Source organism: Saimiri boliviensis, chromosome 17 (assembly GCF_048565385.1).
Source record: "Saimiri boliviensis isolate mSaiBol1 chromosome 17, mSaiBol1.pri, whole genome shotgun sequence".
NCBI lineage: Eukaryota > Metazoa > Chordata > Mammalia > Primates > Cebidae > Saimiri > Saimiri boliviensis.
This window is the reverse complement of record NC_133465.1, coordinates 17,896,822-17,916,579: the sequence shown is the minus strand read 5'-3', so window position 1 is coordinate 17,916,579 and position 19,758 is coordinate 17,896,822. Positions and strand designations below refer to the sequence as shown.

The 19,758-nt window shown below is 40.5% G+C and overlaps 1 protein-coding gene across 4 annotated transcripts in view; it reads left to right on the top strand.

Annotated features, from left to right (window-relative positions):
* Positions 1-19,758, top strand: part of AKAP10 (A-kinase anchoring protein 10) — an 82,716-nt gene that overhangs the window by 44,811 nt on the left and 18,147 nt on the right. For 3 of the 4 annotated variants that reach the window (XR_012514556.1, XM_074388281.1, XM_074388283.1), the window contains exons 9-12: positions 1,547-1,691; positions 5,834-6,007; positions 13,217-13,326; positions 17,431-17,513. Coding sequence is in view for 3 of the 4 variants with exons in the window: in XM_074388281.1 (XP_074244382.1) it covers positions 1,547-1,691; positions 5,834-6,007; positions 13,217-13,326; positions 17,431-17,513 (512 nt within the window). In the remaining variant the exon portion in view is untranslated. The remainder of the gene's footprint in view (positions 1-1,546; positions 1,692-5,833; positions 6,008-13,216; positions 13,327-17,430; positions 17,514-19,758) is intronic. The other variant, XM_074388282.1, reaches the window with a different exon arrangement.

Below are 19,758 nucleotides of genomic sequence, written 5' to 3'. Positions count from 1 at the left end.
TTTGTTTGTTTGTTTGTTTGTTTTTTTTTTTGAGACGGAGTTTCACTCTTGTTACCCAGGCTGGAGTGCAATGGCGCGATCTCGGCTCACCGCAACCTCCGCCTCCTGGGCTCAGGCAATTATCCTGCCTCAGCCTCCTGAGTAGCTGGGATTACAGGCACGTGCCACCATGCCCAGCTAATTTTTTTGTATTTTTAGTAGAGACGAGGTTTCACCATGTTGACCAGGATGGTCTCGATCTCTCGACCTTGTGATCCACCCGCCTCGGCCTCCCAAAGTGCTGGGATTACAGGCTTGAGCCACCGCGCCCAGCCGATTTTTATATTTTTAATAGAAACATCGTTTCGCCATGTTGGCCAGGCTGGTCTTAAACCCTTGACCTCAGGTCATCCACCAGCCTGGGCCTCCCAAAGTGCTGGCGTTATAGGCATGAACCATCACAAGCGGACTATTTTTTTTTTCTTTTTTTTTTGAGACGAAGTCTTGTTCTGTCACCCAGACTGAAGTGCAGTGCCCTGATGTCCGCTCCCTGTAGCCTCCTCCTCTCAGGTTCAAGCAATTCTTCTGCCTCAGCCTCCCGAGTAGATGGGACTACAGATGTGTACTACCACACTTAGCTAATTTTTGTAGTTTTTAGTAGAGATGGGGTTACACCATGTTGGTCAGGCTGGTTTTGAACTCCTGATGTCAGGTGATCTACCCACCTCAGCCTCCCAAAATGCTGGGATTACAGGCATGAGCCACTGTGCCCTGCCTATTTGTTTGTTTTTGTGTCATATATATGCATCATCATAATCATGCATCATCAACTTTTATATTTCTGTCAGGGGATAGGAGATAGAAGCCATTGGAGTGCTTGGAAGACAGCTTTTTCTCTCATTTAATGCTTTTTTTGGTATTCATTCATAATCAGCTTACCAAAACATTAGTTGCATTATATCCCATCAAGGTAGAACTCTTTGTGTTATCAATATTAGTTACTCCCTTTCCTTTCCACACCAAGTCATCAGTAAGTCCTGTTCTGTCCAAATACATCATATCCGTCTAGCTCACCCTCAGTGCCATTTTGTTTTGAATTTGTACATGTTTACTGCTGATGCCTTGTAGTTATGATGATGTGTTCTTACTTTATTCTGTGCACGTATCTTCTCAGCATGCTTTTCAGGGGAAATGACCATGTCTTCCTTTTCTATAAATTCATTTTTAGCTATCAAGTCCTGAGCAGAGAATAGGTACCCATAAATATATGTGTGTTTCTTTGCCTCATTTGTAGCCTGATCCTTACAGCTTTTAAACAACAGTAGGGTTCACTGTCAAGAGCTAAAGATGGTTGGCAGGCAGATAGAAGGTAGCAAGTTGACCCAAGTATCTCTGGGGAAGTGGGAATAAGGAAAGGTTACATCAGCACCCTGATCACATAGTGCTATGGTTCTAGGTCTGCAGGCTGAATCAAGTAGCCTCAGATAAGATTCTCTGGAGGAGGTGCAAAAAGTTGCTTATACTTGCTGTGGAATTTGGTTTCACTTTGGATATCTTTTTACCATAGGTACTTCTCCCTCCAAGCCACACACCCTCTTGGATTTGATGATGTTGTACGATTAGAAATTGAATCCAATATCTGCAGAGAAGGTGGGCCACTCCCCAACTGTTTCACAACTCCATTACGTCAGGCCTGGACAACCATGGAGAAGGTAACCAAGAATTTCAGAAGTATTAAACTACAAGACGTTTTATTGGTAGAACTCATAAAATATAAGGTGGGAAAACCAAGCAGAATAGCATGGTGGAAATGGAAGCAGTACAGCACAGTGATTAAGAGCAGAGACCTTGAGTCTGGCCTGGTATGTACAATCATGTGCCACATAATAGTTTAGTCTACCATGGACTGCATGTATAATGATCCTATATGATTGTAATGGATCAAAGCTGGAAGTGCAATAATAACAAAAGTTAAAGAAAAAATAAATTTTAATAAGGGAAAAAGAAAAACTAAAAAGATAACAAAAATAAAACAAAAAGTTATAATGGAGCTGAAAAACTTCTGTTGTCTCATATTTACTATATATACTTTTAATCATTTTAGAGTGTTCCTTCTACTTATTTAAAAAAAAAAAAAAGTTAACTGTAAAACAGCTCCCGGTAGGTCCTTCAGAAGGTTTCCAGAAGGAGGCATGTTATCAAACGAGATGACAGCTCCATGCGTGTTCTGCCTCTGAAGACCTGCCAGTGGGACAAGATATGGAGGTGGAAAAAAGTGATATTGATGATCCTGACCTTGTGTAGGCTTAGGCTAATGTATGTGTTTGTCTTAGTATTTTGTTTGTTTGTTTGTTTTTGAGACGGAGTTTCGCTCTTGTTACCCAGGCTGGAGTGCAATGGCGCAATCTCGGCTCATCGCAACCTCCCGTCTCCTGGGTTCAAGCAATTCTCCTGCCTCAGCCTCCTGAGTAGCTGGGATTACAGGCGTGGGCCACAATGCCCAGCTAATTTTTTGTATTTTTAGTAGAGACGGGGTTTCACCATGTTGACCAGGATGGTCTCAATCTCTTGACCTCGTGATCCACCCACCTCGGCCTCCCAAAGTGCTGGGATTACAGGCGTGAGCCACCGAACCTGGCTGTCTTAGTTTTTAACAAACAAATTTAGAAAGGGAAAAAAAAGTTAAAAATAGAAAAAAAGCTTATAAAATAAAAATATAAAGAAAATATTTTTATACAGCTGTATATGTTTGTGTTTTAAGCTATTATGACAACAGGGTAAACAAGTTAAAAAAAATGAAGCTTATAAAGTTAAAATTACAGCAAATTAGTTTCTAATTAAAGAAAAACAATTTTTTTTTTTTTTTTTTTTTTTGAGACAGTTTTGCTCTGTAGCCCAGCTGTAGTGCAGTAGCGTGATCTTGGCTCACTGCAACCTCTGCCACTTGGGTTCAAGCAATTCCCCTGCCTCCACCCTCCAAGTAGCTGGGACTACAGGCCCATGTCACGACGCTCAGCTAATTTTTTGTATTTTGGTAGAAACAGGGTTTCACCATGTTGGTCAGGATGGTCTCAATTTCCCGACCTCGTAATCCGCCCACCTCAGCCTCCCAGAGTACTGGGATTACAGGCGTGAGCCACCACGCCAGGCCTAAAGAAAAAAAATTTTAAATAAATTTAGTGTAGCCTGAGTGTACAGTGTAAGTCTACAGCAGTGTGTGGGAATGTCCTAGGCCTTCACATTCACTCACCATTCACTCACGGATTCACCCAGAGCAGCAAGCTCTATTCGTGGTAAGTGCCCATTTATACAAATGTACCATTTTTTATTTTTTATACTGTATTTTTACTGTGTCTTTTCTGTGTTTGTGTTTAAATACACAAATTCTTACCATTATAATAGTAGCCTACAGTATTCACTACAGTAACATGTGATTCAGGTTTGTAGCCCAAGATCCATAGGTTGTACCATATAGCCAAGGGGTGTAGTAGGCCATATCATCTTGGTTTGTGTAAGTACACTTGGTGATGTTAACACAATGACAAACAGCCTAACTGAAATTTTTTTATTTTTTATTTATTTTTTGAGACAGAGCCTCACTCTGTTGTCCAGGCTGGAGTGCAGTGGTACAATCTTGACTTACTGCAACTTCTGCCTCCCAGGCTCAAGCAATTCTCCTGCCTCAGTCTCCCAAGTAGCTGAGATTACAGGCAGGTACCACCATGCCTGGCTAATTTTTGTATTTTAGTAGAGACAGGGTTTCACCAAATTGGCCAGGCTGGTCTCAAACTCCTGACCTTAAGTGATCTGTCTGCTTTGGCCTCCAAAAGTGCTGGGATTACAGACGTGAGCCACCGTGCCTGACCAGTAACTGAGATTCTCTAATGCCATTTTCCTCAACTGTAAAATGAGGATAATATGCACGTTTACCTGAAAGTCCCTTTGAGGATTAAAATGAGATAATGTGTATAAAATACATATTAACATACTACCTGACACATGGTAAGCATCAAAAATGTTAACGACTCTTACTACTATTATTATTACATATTTTTAAATTTCTAGAAAGCAGTACCAAAAATTAGCTGGGTGTAGTGGCACTCACATATACTTCCAGCTACTCAGGAGGCTGAGGCTGGAGGATTGTTTGAGCCATGGAGTTTAAGGCTGCAGTGAACCGTGTTCATACCCCTGTACTCCAGCCTTGGTGACAGAGTAAGACCCTGTCTCCAAAAATAAAAGAAGGCAGTATAGGACAAATTTAGCTTAGGAATGATCCAAATATTTCACCTATCTGTCAACAGGATTGGAACACAAGTTTGGGGTATTATGATCACTAGATATTAATAATAAAGCACTGGCCAGGCATGGTGGTTCACACCTGTAATCCCAGCACTTTTGGAGGCCAAGGTGGGTGGATCACCTGAGGTCAGGAGTTCAAGACCAACCTAGCCAACATTGCGAAATCCCATCTCTACTCAAAATACAAAAATTAACTGGATGTGGTGGTGGGCACCTGTAATCCCAGCTACTCAGGAGGCTGAGGCAGGAGAATCACTTGACCCTGGGAGGTGGAGGTTGCAGTGAGCCAAGATCACGCCACTGCATTTCAGCCTGGGTGACAAGAGTGAAGCTCTGTCGCAAAAAACAAACAAACAAACAAACAAAAAGGCACGTATTAAATATGAACATGAATAATTACAAATTATACTGAATAAGTTCTCATGTTTGTTATTTGCATGTCCTATTACAGACTTCCTTCATAGCACTGGAAATGCAGATAATAAACATGAGAACTCATTCAGCATAATTAACAATCATTAAAGGCAAAGAAAAACATTGATGTACAATTAGGCATTTATTTAATAATTACTTGAAAAAAGAAACACAACTCAGTGTAAGAAAACCTATGTGGAAACAGATTTTTTTTTTTTTTTTTTTTTTGAGACGGAGTTTCACTCTTGTTACCCAGGCTGGAGTGCAATGGCGCAATCTCGGCTCACCGAAACCTCCGCCTCCTGGGTTCAGGCAATTCTCCTGCCTCAGCCTCCTGAGTAGCTGAGATTACAGGCACGCGCCGCCATGCCCAGCTAATTTTTTGTATTTTTAGTAGAGACGGGGTTTCACCATGTTGACCAGGATGGTCTCGATCTCTTGACCTCGTGATCCACCCGCCTCGGCCTCCCAAAGTGCTGGGATTACAGGCTTGAGCCACCGCGCCCGGCGTGAAACAGATATTTTGACATACTGCTAGTGATTCAAATTTATAATATTCTTTTGAAGGGCAAACTGACCATATATATCAAAGTTAAAATTTAACTCAGCAGTTACACTCCTGATCCTGGTTAGTTATCTTAAGGAAATCAGTTTAAAAGTAAAAATACATATACGCACAAAAACTTTAATATTTATCATAAACCAGAAAAATCTATTTCAAATTATATCCTATGGACTCTTTTTTGCTAGTATTAATATCAAGTTTATGTAATCCTTTCATGACAAATGTTTTGGGGGAGAAAGCCCAAGAAAATTACCTGCATTATAATTTGTTTTTTTTTATTTTGGAGACATAGTCTTGTTCTGTCGTCCAGGCTGGAGTGTAGTGGCATGATCTCTGCTCACAGCAGCCTCCACCTCCCAGGTTCAAGCAATTCGCCTGCCTCAGCCTCATGCATTATAATTTTAATTTGTAAACTGTACAAAAGAATAGTACCTGCAGTAAAGTAAGAAGTACAAACATTTGTTATAGGTAGTTAACAGTTATCACCAGTAGAATTGTAAACTTTTTTTCTTTAAAATAGTTTTAGTTGGATTTGATTTCAACTTTAAAAACAATGCTTTTCCTTTCTATCAGGTCTTTTTGCCTGGCTTTTTGTCCAGCAATCTTTATTATAAATATTTGAATGATCTCATCCATTCGGTTCGAGGAGATGAATTTCTGGGCGGGAACGTGTCGCTGACTGCTCCTGGCTCTGTTGGCCCTCCTGATGAGTCTCACCCAGGGGGTTCTGACAGCTCTGCGTCTCAGGTATTGACTGATTGCATCTGCCATTAGGGAGAAAAGCATACACATCTTTTCCTTCAAACCCCAGTAACAGATCCTGTTCATAAATTTTAAGTTGTAGGAACAAAAGAGAAATAAAAGCCGGGCACGGTGGCTCACGCCTATAATCCCAGCACTTTTGGAGGCTCTGCTGGGCGAATTATTTAAGGTCAGGAGTTTGAGGCCAGGCTGGCCGAAATGGTGAAACCTGTCTCTACTAAAAGTACAAAAATTAGCCTGGCATGGTGGCAGGTGCCTGTAATCCCAGCTACTTGGGAGGCTGAGGCAGGACGATCTCTTGAACCCAGGAGGCAGAAGTTGCAGTAAGTAGAGATCAAGCCACTGAACTGCAGCCTGGGTGACAGAGTGAAACTCCGTCTCAAAAAAAAAAGGAGAAATAAAATTAGCCTACTTACTATATTCTAATGAACATATTTGTGGTGACTTACAATATACTGTATTGTAAAGTATCATGCTGTTTAATTCAGGCCATTCTGTTTGAGTCTCTGGCTGTTTCTCTTAATAAATCAAATAATGATGGAATATATTTATAGCCTCTGAAGAGCTCTTTATGTAATTATTTAGGATACTTTTTTTTTTTTTTTTTTTTTTGGAGACAGAGTCTCACTCTGTCACCCAGGCTGGAGTGTAATGGCAATCTCTGCTCACTGCAACCTCTGCCTCTCAGGTTCAAGTAATTCCCCTGCCTCAGCCTCCTGAATAGCTAGGAGTTCAGGCATGTGCCACCACACCTGGCTAGTAGAGACGGGGTTTCACTATGTTGGCCAGGCTGGTCTTGAGCTCTTAACTTTGTGATCGGCCCACCTTAGCCTCCCAAAGTGCTGGAATTACAGGCGTGAGCCACTGCACCCAGTCTAGGATACTTTTTATAAAATAATTGAGTGAACTCTTAGGTCTTCTTTTTTGTGTGTGTGTTTTGAGACAGGGTCTCCTCACTGCAGCCTGGAAATTCTGGGATCAAATAATCCACCCACTTCAACCTCTTGAGTAGCTGGGACTAGAGGCATGCACCACCACGCCTGGCTAATTTGAAATTTTTTTTTTTCGTAGTGATGGGGTCTCGCCGTGTTGCTCAGGCTGGTCTTGAACCCCTGGCCTCAAATGTTGCCTGCCTCTGCCTAGCTAGGTTTCTTTTTTTTTTTTTTTTGAGACGGAGTTTCGCTCTTGTTACCCAGGCTGGAGTGCAATGGCGCTATCTCGGCTCACCGCAACCTCCGCCTCCTGGGTTCAGGCAATTCTCCTGTCTCAGCCTCCTGAGTAGCTGGGATTACAGGCATGTGCCACCATGCCCAGCTAATTGCCTAGCTAGGTTTCTTTCTCTCTCTCTCTCTCTTTTTTTTTTTTTTTTTTTTTTTTTGTAAAGAGACAGGGTCTTGACCAGGCACAGTGGCTCACGCCTGTAATCCTAGCACTTTGGGAGGCTGAGGTGGGTGAATCACCTGAGGTCAGAAGTTCAAGACCAGCCTGGCCATCATGGTGAAACCCCATCTTAAAAAAAAAAAAAAAAAACCGAGAGAAAGACAGGGTCTTGCTCTGTTGGCCAGGGTAGTCTCAAATTCCTGGCCTCAAGCAGTCCTCCCACCTTGGCCTCTCAAAGTGCTAGGATTACAGGCATGAACCACCACCTATAATGTGTTTCACTCAAGGCCTTTTGATTTCGTTTTGAATTATGGTGCCACGTCATATATTCCCTTAACCTTTTTTGGGTTTTTTGGAGTGCTTTCATATGTTAAACCGTACCAGATTCTCCTCATAATCACACAAAGTAGAATATCCTAAGACAAGAAATCTATGGAAGCATAAAGAGGTTAACTGATTTTATTAAAGTCACACAGTAAACAACAGAGCCAGAAATATTCCCCTTCCAGTGTTCTTTACCATAAGCTTAATATAGCATAATAATTTTCTTTATGTACATATATATATATAATTTAAAACTTGGCCGGGCGCGGTGGCTCAAGCCTGTAATCCCAGCACTTTGGGAGGCCGAGGCGGGTGGATCACGAGGTCAAGAGATCGAGACCATCCTGGTCAACATAGTGAAACCCCGTCTCTACTAAAAATACAAAAAATTAGCTGGGCATGGTGGCACTTGCCTGTAATTCCAGCTACTCAGGAGGCTGAGGCAGGAGAATTGCCTGAACCCAGGGGGCGGAGGTTGCGGTGAGCCGAGATCGCGCCATTGCACTCCAGCCTGGGTAACAGGAGCGAAGCTCCGTCTCAAAAAAAAAAAAAAAAAAAAAAAAAACTTAAAAATTATAAGCATTAGAACCTGGTTTTAGCTGAAGCATAATAATTTTCTAATTCCTATTGATAAATAACCCTTTGAATTTTCAGCACTGGGCCTTGGATAAATTTTTCTGATTAGTAAGAAAGTATTATTGTATTGCCATTAACAAAGCTCTCCTGAGTATCTCTTTCTCCTGTTAAGTTTACCTGGGAGATAACCTGCTGAGTATGGTTGCCACGTTGGTTTTTTGATATAGGCTAAATATCTTGTTTTTATTTAGGCACTTAAAGAAGGTCTAGGTGCTAACCATAAAATATATTTTTATGTCTTTTATTGATGTATACTAATACATATAGAAAACTGCACATATCATAACCTTATATACCTTGAAGGATTTTCACAGGCAGAACGAATCCATGTGACACAGCATTCAGATGAAAAACAGCATTATCAGCCCCTTTAGAAGCCCTCTTGGCAGCTGCTCTCCTGACTTTTGATGGCATAGATTAATTAGCATTACCTGTTCTTGTCATTTTATAAATAAAACCATACTGTATATTCTTTTTTTGTACAGCTTTATTGCACTAATTCACATTTACATCGTACAATTCAATGGTTTTTATATGGTCACAGTTATGTAACTATCACCATTGGTTTTTTTTTTTTTTTTTTTTTTTTGGAGACAGTTTCACTCTATTCACCCAGGCTGGAATGCAATGGCATGTTCTTGGCTCACGGCAACCTCTGCCTCCCAGATTCAAGTAATTCTCCTGCCTCAGCCTCCCTAGTAGCTAGGATTACAGACATGCACCACCCTGTCTGATTACAACCCGGCTAATTTTTGTATTTTTAATAGAGACAGAGTTTCTCCAGGTTGGTCAGGCTGGTCTCGAACTCTCAACCCCAGGTGATCTGCCCATCTTGGCCCAAAAGTGCTGGGATTACAGGCATGAGCCACCATACCCAACCTCACCACATCGATTTTAAAACTTTATTTCCACTCCGGATGGAAACCCAATTTACTTAAACTCCGAAACCTTCACTCCACCAGCCCTAGGCAACCACTAGTCTACTTTTTATCTCTATAGAGACAATGAATTTGCTGATTCTGAACATTTCATAAAAATGGAACCATATACTGTGTGGTCTTTTGTTGCTGACTGTCTTTCACTTAGCATTGTGTGTTCAAAATAGCATCACATTATTTATGTTTAGCGTGTATCAGAACTTTATTCCTCATTATGGCCAAATATCCCATTGCAAGGATATATGACGTTTTGTTTACAGTTGATGCACATTTGAATTGTCCTTTCCTTTCTGCCATTATCAATAATGCTGCTGTGACCATTTGAGTACACATTTTTGTGTGGATATAGGTCTTCCTTTCCCCCTCCCCTCCCCTCCCCTCCCCTCCCCCCCCTTTTTTTTTTTTTTTGGAGACAGTTTCACTCTATTCACCTTCCCTCCCCTCCCCTCCCTCCCCTACCTTTCCCTCCCTCCCCTTCCCTTCCCTTCCCTTGCTCAGACTGGAGTGCAGTGCCACAATCTCGGCTCACTGCAACCTCCACCTCCCAGGTTCAAGCAATTCTCCTGTCTTAGCCTCCTGAGTAGTTGGGACTACAAGCACCGGCCACCACGCCTGGCTAATTTTTTGTGTGTTTTTTAGTAGAAACAGGGTTTCACCATGTTGGCCAGGCTGTTCTTGAACTCCTGACCTCAAGTGATCCGTCCACCTCAGCCTCCCAAAGTGCTGGGATTACAGGCATGAGCTACCGCACCCAGCCAGTTTTCTTTTTTTAAAAGATAGGATCTCATCATATTACCCAGACTGGTCTCAAACTCCTGGGTTCAAGTGATCCTCTTGCCTTGGCTTCCCAAAGTGTAGGGATTATAGGTGTGAGCCACCTTGCTCAGCTCCTTTGCCCATTTTTAAAATAGATTGTCTTTTTATATTGAGTTTCAGGAGTCCTTTATATAGTCTAGATAAATGTCCCTTATCAAATCCATTATTTCCAGATATATTCTTCATTTTGTGAGTTGTCTTTCCTGTACTTTTTTTTTTTTTTTTTTTTTTTGAGATAAGGTCTTACTTTTTGCCCAGGCTGGAGTGCAGTGGCACAATCACAGCACTGCCACCTCAACTTCCTTGGCAAAAGTGATCCTCTCACTTCGGCTTCCTGAATAGCTGTAGTCATAGGTATGCACTATCACACTCAGCTAATTCTTTCTGTTTATAGAGACGGATCTTACCCTGTTGCCCAAGCTGGTCTCAAACTCTAGGCTCAAAGTGATTCTCTCACGTCAGCCTCCCAGAGTGCTGGAATTACAGATGTAAGCCACACCCAACCTTTCTTTTCACTCTTATTATTGTCTTCCTGCCTCAACCTCCCAAGTAGCTGGGATTACAGGCACCCACAACTATGCCTGGCTAATTTTTTTTTGTATTTTCAGTAGAGACAGGGTTTCACCATACTCGCCTAGCTGGTCTTGAACTCCTGACCTCAGGTGATCCACCTGCCTCAGCCTCCCAAAGTACTGGAATTACAGGTGTGAACCACTGTGCCCAGCCAAAATATTGCCATCTTAACAATATCGTATTTTAGTTTGTGAACATAGATAAATCTTCATTTATTTATGTGTTCTTGAATTTCAGCAAAATTTTGTAGTTTTCAGAGTAGAACCTTTTCACCTCCTTGGGTCATTTATTCCTATGTTTTAAGTTCTTTTTGATGCCATTATAAATAGAATTGTTTTCTTAATTTTATTTTCAGATTGTTCATTGAGAGAGCATAGAAATATACGTGATTTTTACATATTGGTCTTGCAGTTTCAACTTTGCTAAATCTGATTGTTAGCTTTAATAGTTTTCTTGTGAATTCTTTAGGATTTTCTGTATATAAGATCATGTCATTTATAAATAAAGATCATTTTCTTTCTTCTTGTCCACTTTGGGTGCCTTTCATTTTCTTTTCCTGCTTAATTTTTCTGGCCAGAACTTATAGAGTACAATGTTGAATATAAGTGGCAAAAGCAGAAATCTTTGTCCTGTTTTTGATCTAATAGGGAAAGCTTTCAGTTTCATCATTTAATATGATATTAAGTCTGAGTTTTTAATAAATGCCGTTTTTCAGGTTGAGGAATTTCCCTACTATTTCTAATTTTTTAAATGGTCTTCTTTTAAAAATTGTGAAAGGGTGTTGAATATTGTCATGTTCTTTCTGTATCAATGTAAACGGTTGTTTGAGTTTGGGATTTTATTCTATTGATGTGAAATATTAATTGATTTTCAGATGTTAAATCAGCCTTCCATGCCTGAGATTAATCTCACTTGGTTATGGTGTATAATCTTTTCAGTATGCTGCTGGAGTCCATTTACTGGCACTTTGTTGAAGATTTTGTATCTAAATGCGTAAGATAACATTTATAATCCATCAGAAATCGATTGACCATAAATGTGAGGATATATCTGTGGGTTCTTGATTCTCTTCGATTCCGAAGATAGACATACATTTATCTGTATGTCCGTCTTTATGCCAGTCACATATTCTCTTGATTGCTATTGCTTTGTAGTAAGTTTTGAAATCAGGAAGTAAGAGTGAGATTTTGGTATCTGAGTAACAGTTCTCATAAGAGTTAGTTGGAAAGTATTCCCTCTTCTTTATTCTGGTTCCTCTTTCTTTTTTATTTAACAGTGTATCTTGGAAATTGTTCCTTCTCAACACATAATGAGAGTCCCTTTCCCTACCTGCCACCCCCACTATAGAGAGTTCTGTAATTGTCTGTTCATTTATTTTATTAACCTATTACTTAGTCATGGACATTAAGCTTGTTTATGTCTTTTAAACAATGCTGCAATGAATAATCTTGAATATAAGTCATTTTCCATCAATATGAGTCTGTCTGTAACTGAAATTTTAGAAGTTGAATTTCTAGGTCAACCTATGGCTCTGTATTTCACAAAAGTACCATTTCTGGCTTTTCCTGTGGAGGTGGAGAGTAGGAGGTAGAATGCTGGAGGGGAACTTCCTGTACTTAGCTAGCTAGTCACTTTAGAAAGGTTTCCTTCACTTCTTTTTGTCATATGGCCTCACCAAGAATCAAAAACATTCCTGTTTATCCTGTAAACGTACTTTAAAAAGGCTTTACTACCCAAGATACATATTTCTGGATGGATGAGAGCTTTTCACACTTAGGAAATTATGCTACGAGTACAGCACACACATTTGTTGGAACTTAGGTCATTAAGAATGTTTTATAAATTCAGATATTATACATTTTATTTTATTGTTTATTTTTTGAGACAGAGTCTTCCTCTGTAACCCAGGCTAGAGTGCAGTGGTGTGATCTTGACTCACTGCAACCTCCACCTCCTGGGCTCAAGTGATTCTCATGTCTCAGCCTCCTGAGTAGCTGGGATTACAGGCACCTGCTACCATGCCCAGCTAAATTTTGTATTTTTAGTACAGACGGGGTTTTACCATGTTGATCATGATAGCCTCAAACCTCTGGCCTCAAGTGATCCACCTGCATCAGCTTCCCAAAGTGCCGGGATCCTCGTATTGGGTAAAAGATGAATATTGGGGGCTGCATGGTAGCTCATACCTGTAATCCCAGCACCTTATGAGACTGAGATGGGAGGAGTGCTTGAGCCCAGGAGAGTGAGGCTTCAGTCAGTTGTGATTGTGCCATTGCACTTCAACCTAAGGATTACAGGCTTGAGTCACTGTGCCCGGCCTGTACATTTTAATATTGTGCGTTCCTCTTTTAGCTATAATGTGAGGTTGCATTTCAGAGTCATTTCTGTTAAGCATCTCAGTGGTGATGAGGTAGAGTGAAAGTTATTTCTATTTCAAACACTGAAGAAAATTTTGTACAACTCTGTCACGTTCCAAGCCCAGGACTGATTGTTTCATATACTTCTAATTTTACAATTTCTATTGTAGTCCAGCGTGAAAAAAGCCAGTATTAAAATACTGAAAAATTTTGATGAAGCGATAATAGTGGATGCTGCAAGTCTGGATCCAGAATCTTTATATCAACGGACATATGCCGGGTAAGCCTAGCTCATGTCTAGAATTTTTACAGCTGTAAGTAGCTTTGCATCTTTTAAAATTTTTGATAAATTTTACATTTTTTCTCATCTATTGTTATATGCCCAGAACTTTCACTTAGAGTATGCAGTATAATGTGATGGTTAAGTGTAAAGTCTCTGGAGTGACTTCCTGGGTTTTAATCTTGGCTCTGCCATTTATCGGCAAACTGCTTAACCTCTTCGTATCTCAGTTTTTTCATCTGTAAAATGAGAATAATAAAGTGAAAAGATGCTACATCATTTACTGTGTGCAGCATAACTGATACTTGGAAAAATTATTCCTTTAAGTTTAAGAATTAACTTGGTTGTTCATTTTAGCCTGTAATAAAAAGATAGTGATTCATAAAATATTCCACTTACTGAAATTTACCACAGATCTAATCATAAAATCACTTTCTCTTGACTAAAGATGGCTTGCTTAACATGTAAACGTGTGTAAAGGCTTGATTACCCTTCGCTAACCCCAGTTTCCAGCAGTACCGTGAAAAAAGGATTTCAACATATTTGATTGCTTTCAGTAGAAAGTAACAGTGGTTTTGGGAGACTGAGGAGTCTGGAAAGTACTTGAAGGAAATAAAAGATTTGTTTGACCACACTGTCTTTGGAAAGCCAGCTTTTTCATCTGCATCAGATTTGTATAGTGATCTTTATTTCTTCTTTTAGAAAATAATGGACAATAAACCTAAATGAGTTCATTCCCTAAGGTGATGTTTAAGGAGTGGTTCATTTATTTAAGACCTTACATAAAGTCCATTAATTGTGCAGTGTTTTACTTCTGTAATTTTGTGTAATGTAAATATATATGTATTTTTTAAATGTATAAAATGAAGCAGAAAAGAGAAATGGTAATTTTTCTTCATTTTTAAAGATGATCTTTGCCAGGCATTGTGGCTCACATTTGTAATCCCAGAACTTTGGGAGGCCAAGGCAGGCAGATCACTTGAGGTCAGGAGTTCAAAACCAGCCTGGCCAGCATGGTGAAACCCCATCTTTATTAAAAATAAATAAAGATGGTTTTTAGGCCAGGCATGGTGGCTCACGCCTGTAATCCCAGCACTTTGGGAGGCCGAGGCAGGCAGATCATGAGGTCAAGAGATCGAGACCATCCTGGGCAACATGGTGAAACCCCATCTCTACTAAAAAAAATACAGAAATTAGCTGGGTATGGTGGTGTGCGCCTGTAGTCCCAGCTACTAAGGAGGCTGAGGCAGGAGAATTGCTTGAACCCAGGAGGCGGAGATTGCAGTGAGCCGAGATTGTGCCACTGAACTCCAGCCTGGTACCTGGCGACAGAACAAGACTGTCTCAAACAAACAAACAAAAAAAGATGGTTTTTAGCATTTGTTTTAGTTATATGATTTTATCATCTTCCTGAAAATTTTCCTTTTTTTTTTTTTTTTTTTTTATGAGAGGGAGTTTCGCTCTTGTTACCCAGGCTGTAACGACGCGATCTCGGCTGATGCAATGGTGCAATAATCTCAGTGCAATGGCGCGATCTCGGCTCACCGCAACCTCTGCCTCCTGGGTTCAGGCAATTCTCCTGCCTCAGCCTCCTGAGTAGCTGGGATTACAGGCACGCGCCACAATGCCCAGCTAATTTTTTGTATTTTTGGTAGAGACGGGGTTTCACCATGTTGACCAGGATGGTCTCGATCTCTTGACCTCGTGATCCACCCACCTCGGCCTCCCAAAGTGCTGGGATTACAGGCTTGAGCCACCGCGCCCGGCCATCCTGAAAATTTTCTTAAGGCAAATAAATTTCTATCAGTTGGTATATTGGCACTCATATCTGAAATAACTTATTAGGGAGGATATCTCTAAAATAAGATCTACTTTCCATGAAATAAACTGATTATTGATGTCACAGAATTTTTCTTTTAACCAGCTTGACAAACGCATTATTCTTGACCTCAAGTTATCCTCCTTCCTCAGCCTCCCAAAGTGCTGGTATTACAGGCATGAGCCACCACACCTGGCATTATTCTCATAAAAAATTAAATTCATAGTTAAGTTTTGCCATGACCAGCTGGGTCGTAGAGACCCCAACCCAGGCGGCACTGAAGGAATTAAGAAACAGAAACAAAGATAGGATGTAAGAATGGGATCAGAGTGGGATCGTGAGGGGTCTGCCAGCATTTCCCAGCTGACAGCCCAGAGCAGACTCTGACTCATGTATTTATTCCTGTGAACAAGTGATTTTATTTATTTATTTATTTATTTATTTATTTATTTTTTAAGATGGGATTTCACCGTGATGCCAGGCTGGTCTTGAACTCCTGACCTCAGGTGATCCACCGCGCCCGGCCACAAGTGATTATTTTTAATAAGCAGGTGCTCAGTGTTTCTTCATAGAATAAAGATAGACTACACAGACAGATAGTGCCTGTTCACTACTAAGATAGAAAAAAGCTGAAAAACACTCTGCAAGTCAGCAATGGGGACAAGGTCAAATATCCTGTGTTTTAGGAGCTGGTTTAACTAGTGCATGACCAGTACATACTGCTTGCTTATTCTGGCAGTTTTCCTGCCTGGGGATAGCTTGATGTTCCTTGCCATCGCCTCTCAGCAAACAACATCTACTGGTGACAGGGCGAGACTCCATCTCAAAAAAAAAAAGAATACTTCAGACTTTTAATTTTTTTCCAGTCTTAGGTTTTTTGCTAAAGAGATTGGGTTTCTTTTGGTATATCTATTGATTGTTCAGGTTTTTTCTTCTATGAATTGACTATTTATCTTCTTTTTACATGTTTCTAGTGGGTGGTTTTTATTAGTGACTTGTTAAAATTCTGGATGTTTCTTTCGCGTGACCCTTCATTATTAAAAAAGAATTCTGAGGCCGGGCGCGGTGGCTCACACCTGTAATACCAGCACTTTGGGAGGCCGAGGCGGTTGGATCATGAGGTCAAGGAATTGAGACCATCCTGGTCAACATAGTGAAACCCCGTCTCTACTAAAAATACAAAAAATTAGCTGGGCATGGTGGCACATGCCTGTAATCCCAGCTACTCCGGAGGCTGAGGCAGGAGAATTGCCTGAACCCAGGAGGCGGAGGTTGCGATGAGCCGAGATTGCGCCATTGCACTCCAGCCTGGGTAACAAGAGCGAAACTCCATCTCAAAAAAAAAAAAATTCTGTCTGTTTCTGGATATTAATCTTTGGTTGATAATGTCTTAAAAATAAGACCCTTACTGTGTTTTTTGCATTTTTTTTTTTTTTTTTTTTTTTTGAGACAAAGTCTTGCTCTGTTGCCCAGGCTGAAGTGCAGTGCCATGATCTCAGCTCTCAGCCCACTGCAACCTCCACCTCCCTGGTTCAACCAATTCTCCCGCCTCAGCCTTCCAAGCAGTTAAGATTAAAGGTGCATGCCATCATACCTGGCTAATTTTTGTATTTTTTTTTTTTTTACTTAGAAACAGGGTTTCACCATGTTGGCCAGGCTGGTCTCAAACTCCTGGCCCCAAGTGATCCCCCTGCCTTGTCCTTAAAAAGTACTGGGATTACAGGCATGAGCCACCACACCCGGCCATTTTTTGCTTTTTAACTTTGTTTTATAGTACATTGTTAGAGGAAGGCCTACCTTTTTGCTGCTGCTTTTACAAAATTGTCTTGGTTATTCTTGTGCCTTTTTTCTTCTCTCTCAATTTTAGAATTATGAATTACCTGTTAACTCACCATGTTTTGTAAACCTTTTGGGAATTTCAAAAGAAATTGCACTCAATTAAAGATTATCTCGCTTTCTGTGCCACAACATTTTATTTCAAATAAGTCCTATTTTGAATTACACAGCGTGGCTATAAATTGTGTTTCTGCTTTCTAAATTTAGATGAGACGCTTAAAAATTGTTTTTTTTCCACTGGGTGCGGTGGCTCATGCCTGTAATCCCAGCACTTTAGGAGGCCAAGGCAGGCAGATCACAAGGTCAGGAGTTCAAGACCAGCCTGACCAATATGGTGAAACCCTGTCTCTAATTAAAAAAAAAAAAAAAAAATTTTGATTTTTTCTTTTTTTCTCCTAAATTTAAAACTGATTGTTAGAAGTTATATTCTTCTGTTCATCCTTATTTAGGAAGATGACATTTGGAAGAGTCAGTGACTTGGGGCAATTCATCCGAGAATCTGAGCCTGAACCTGATGTAAAGAAATCAAAAGGTTTGTGGTGTCTTTGTACTTCATGTTAAGCCTTTACTCACATTATTGATTGGCTGTAAGTCAAAGACCACTTAAGATTTAAACTGTTCATTTTGTAAAGTAACCACTGTATCTTTCACCTTGTGTTTATAGTCACAAGTGAGTACAGCAAGGGCTTCGTGTAGTCACATCTCTGTACAATCTCCTCTGAATCAAAAGAAGGTGAAGTTGCTTTGCCACTCCAGAAGGCACATGAATATGAAAAAGCATTGTCTACTCTTTTATTTAATGGCAAAATGCCCAATCAAGTTGGACTTGATGTTTGAGACCCTTTATTTTATTAAATTATTATATTTTTTTCCTTTTCTTTCTTTCTTTTTGAGACAGTTCTTGCTCTGTCACCCAGACTGGAGTACAGTGGTCTGATCTCAGCTCAGTACAACCTCTGCTTCCTAGGTTTAAGTAATTTTCCTGCCTCAGCCTCCCGAGTAACTGGGACTCCAGGTGTGCACCTCCACACCGGGCTAATTTTTGTATTTTTATCAGAGATGGGGGTTTCACCACGTTGGCCATGTTGGTCTCAAACTCCTGACCTCAAGCAGCCCACCCATCTTGGCTTCCCAAAGTGCTGGGTTACAGGTGTGAGCCACCATGACTGGCCTTATTAAATTATTTTTATTGGCTGGGTACAGTGACTGGTTCAAGTTGGGGGCATCACAAGGTCAGGAGATCCAAGACCATCCTGGCCAACATGGTGAAACCCCATCTCTACTAAAAATACAAAAGTTAGCTGAGCGTAGTGGCCCACGCCTATAGTCCCAGCTACTCAGGAGGCTGAGGCAGGAGAATTGCTTGAACCCAGGAGGCAGAGGTTGCAGTGAGCTGAGATCACACTGCTGCACTCCAGCCTGGCGGCAGAGCAAAACTTTGTCTCAAAAACTAAATAAATAATTTTTGTTAAATTTTCTCAAGATTGTTGAAAGTAATGAAGTATATGTGGAAGATATTAATAGGTCAAAATTCAAATTGTTTAATCAGAAGGGTAGCTTAGTCAAATCCAAGGGTTAGACACAGAAATCTTTCTTGTCAAGTGCATTCTTTGTGACTGATTTCAGTTTCTTCCGGTTTACACAGGAAGATTTCAGAAACAAATGTGGATTCATGACAGATGATATGTAGAAGTTTTTAGTTTGGTTGAATTGATGCTATTGTTTTGAGTAAAAGATACTAATGTTTTTAAGAAGAAAATACTCAATTTTGATAAATATATTTAAGATTAAGAGCCATTATTAATCTTACAGGACTGTGTTTTTGATATGTTTATTTTCTTTTTCTTTTCTTTTTTTTTTTTTTTTTTTTTTTTTGAGATGGAGTGGAGCTATCTTGGCTCACCATGACCTCTGCTTCCTGTGTTCAATCGATTATCTTGCCTCAGCCTCCCGAGTAGCTTGGATTACAGGCATGCACCACCATGTTGATCTAATTTTTGTATTTTTAGTAGAGACAGGGTTTCACCATGTTGGCCAGGATGGTCTCAATCTCCTGACCTCGTGATCTGCCTAACTTGGCCTCTGAAAGTGCTGGGATGACAGGCGTGAGCCATGGTGCCCAGCCCATCTTACTTTCTTAATGCAACTATTGTTTAGGTAATTAATTTCACATCTTTATTTTGATAAATGATCTACTTTTTGGTCAGATACACATTTGACAGAGTAAGCAAAAAAATGCAACAATTATTGAAGTAATTTAAACCAAAAAAGGGCCTGTTACCTAGTTGACCTTACTTATCCAAATAATTACTTTTATTTCCTATTTTGTTAGAGAAGTCTTAGACACAGAGTTGGGAAGAATCTTAAGACTGAAGGAAAATTTACACAGTTCACTCAGTAAATAAATGTTTACTTTCCCTGAGTTAAGGAAAGGGAAGAAAAAGTTGTGTGTGTGTGTTAAGCAAATGATTTTTTAGGGCCTCTTCACATGCTTGTATTCACACAGCAGGTTAGAAGATTCAGATCTTAGGCCAGGCGCGGTGGCTCAAGCCTATAATCCCAGCACTTTGGGAGGCCGAGGCGGGTGGATCACGAGGTCAAGAGATTGAGACCATCCTGGTCAACATGGTGAAACCCCGTGTCCACTAAAAATACAAAAAAATTAGCGGGCATGGTGGCGCGTGCCTGTAATCCCAGCTACTCAGGAGGCAGAGCCAGGAGAATTGCCTGAACCCAGGAGGCAGAGGTTGCGGTGAGCTGAGATCACGCCATTGCAC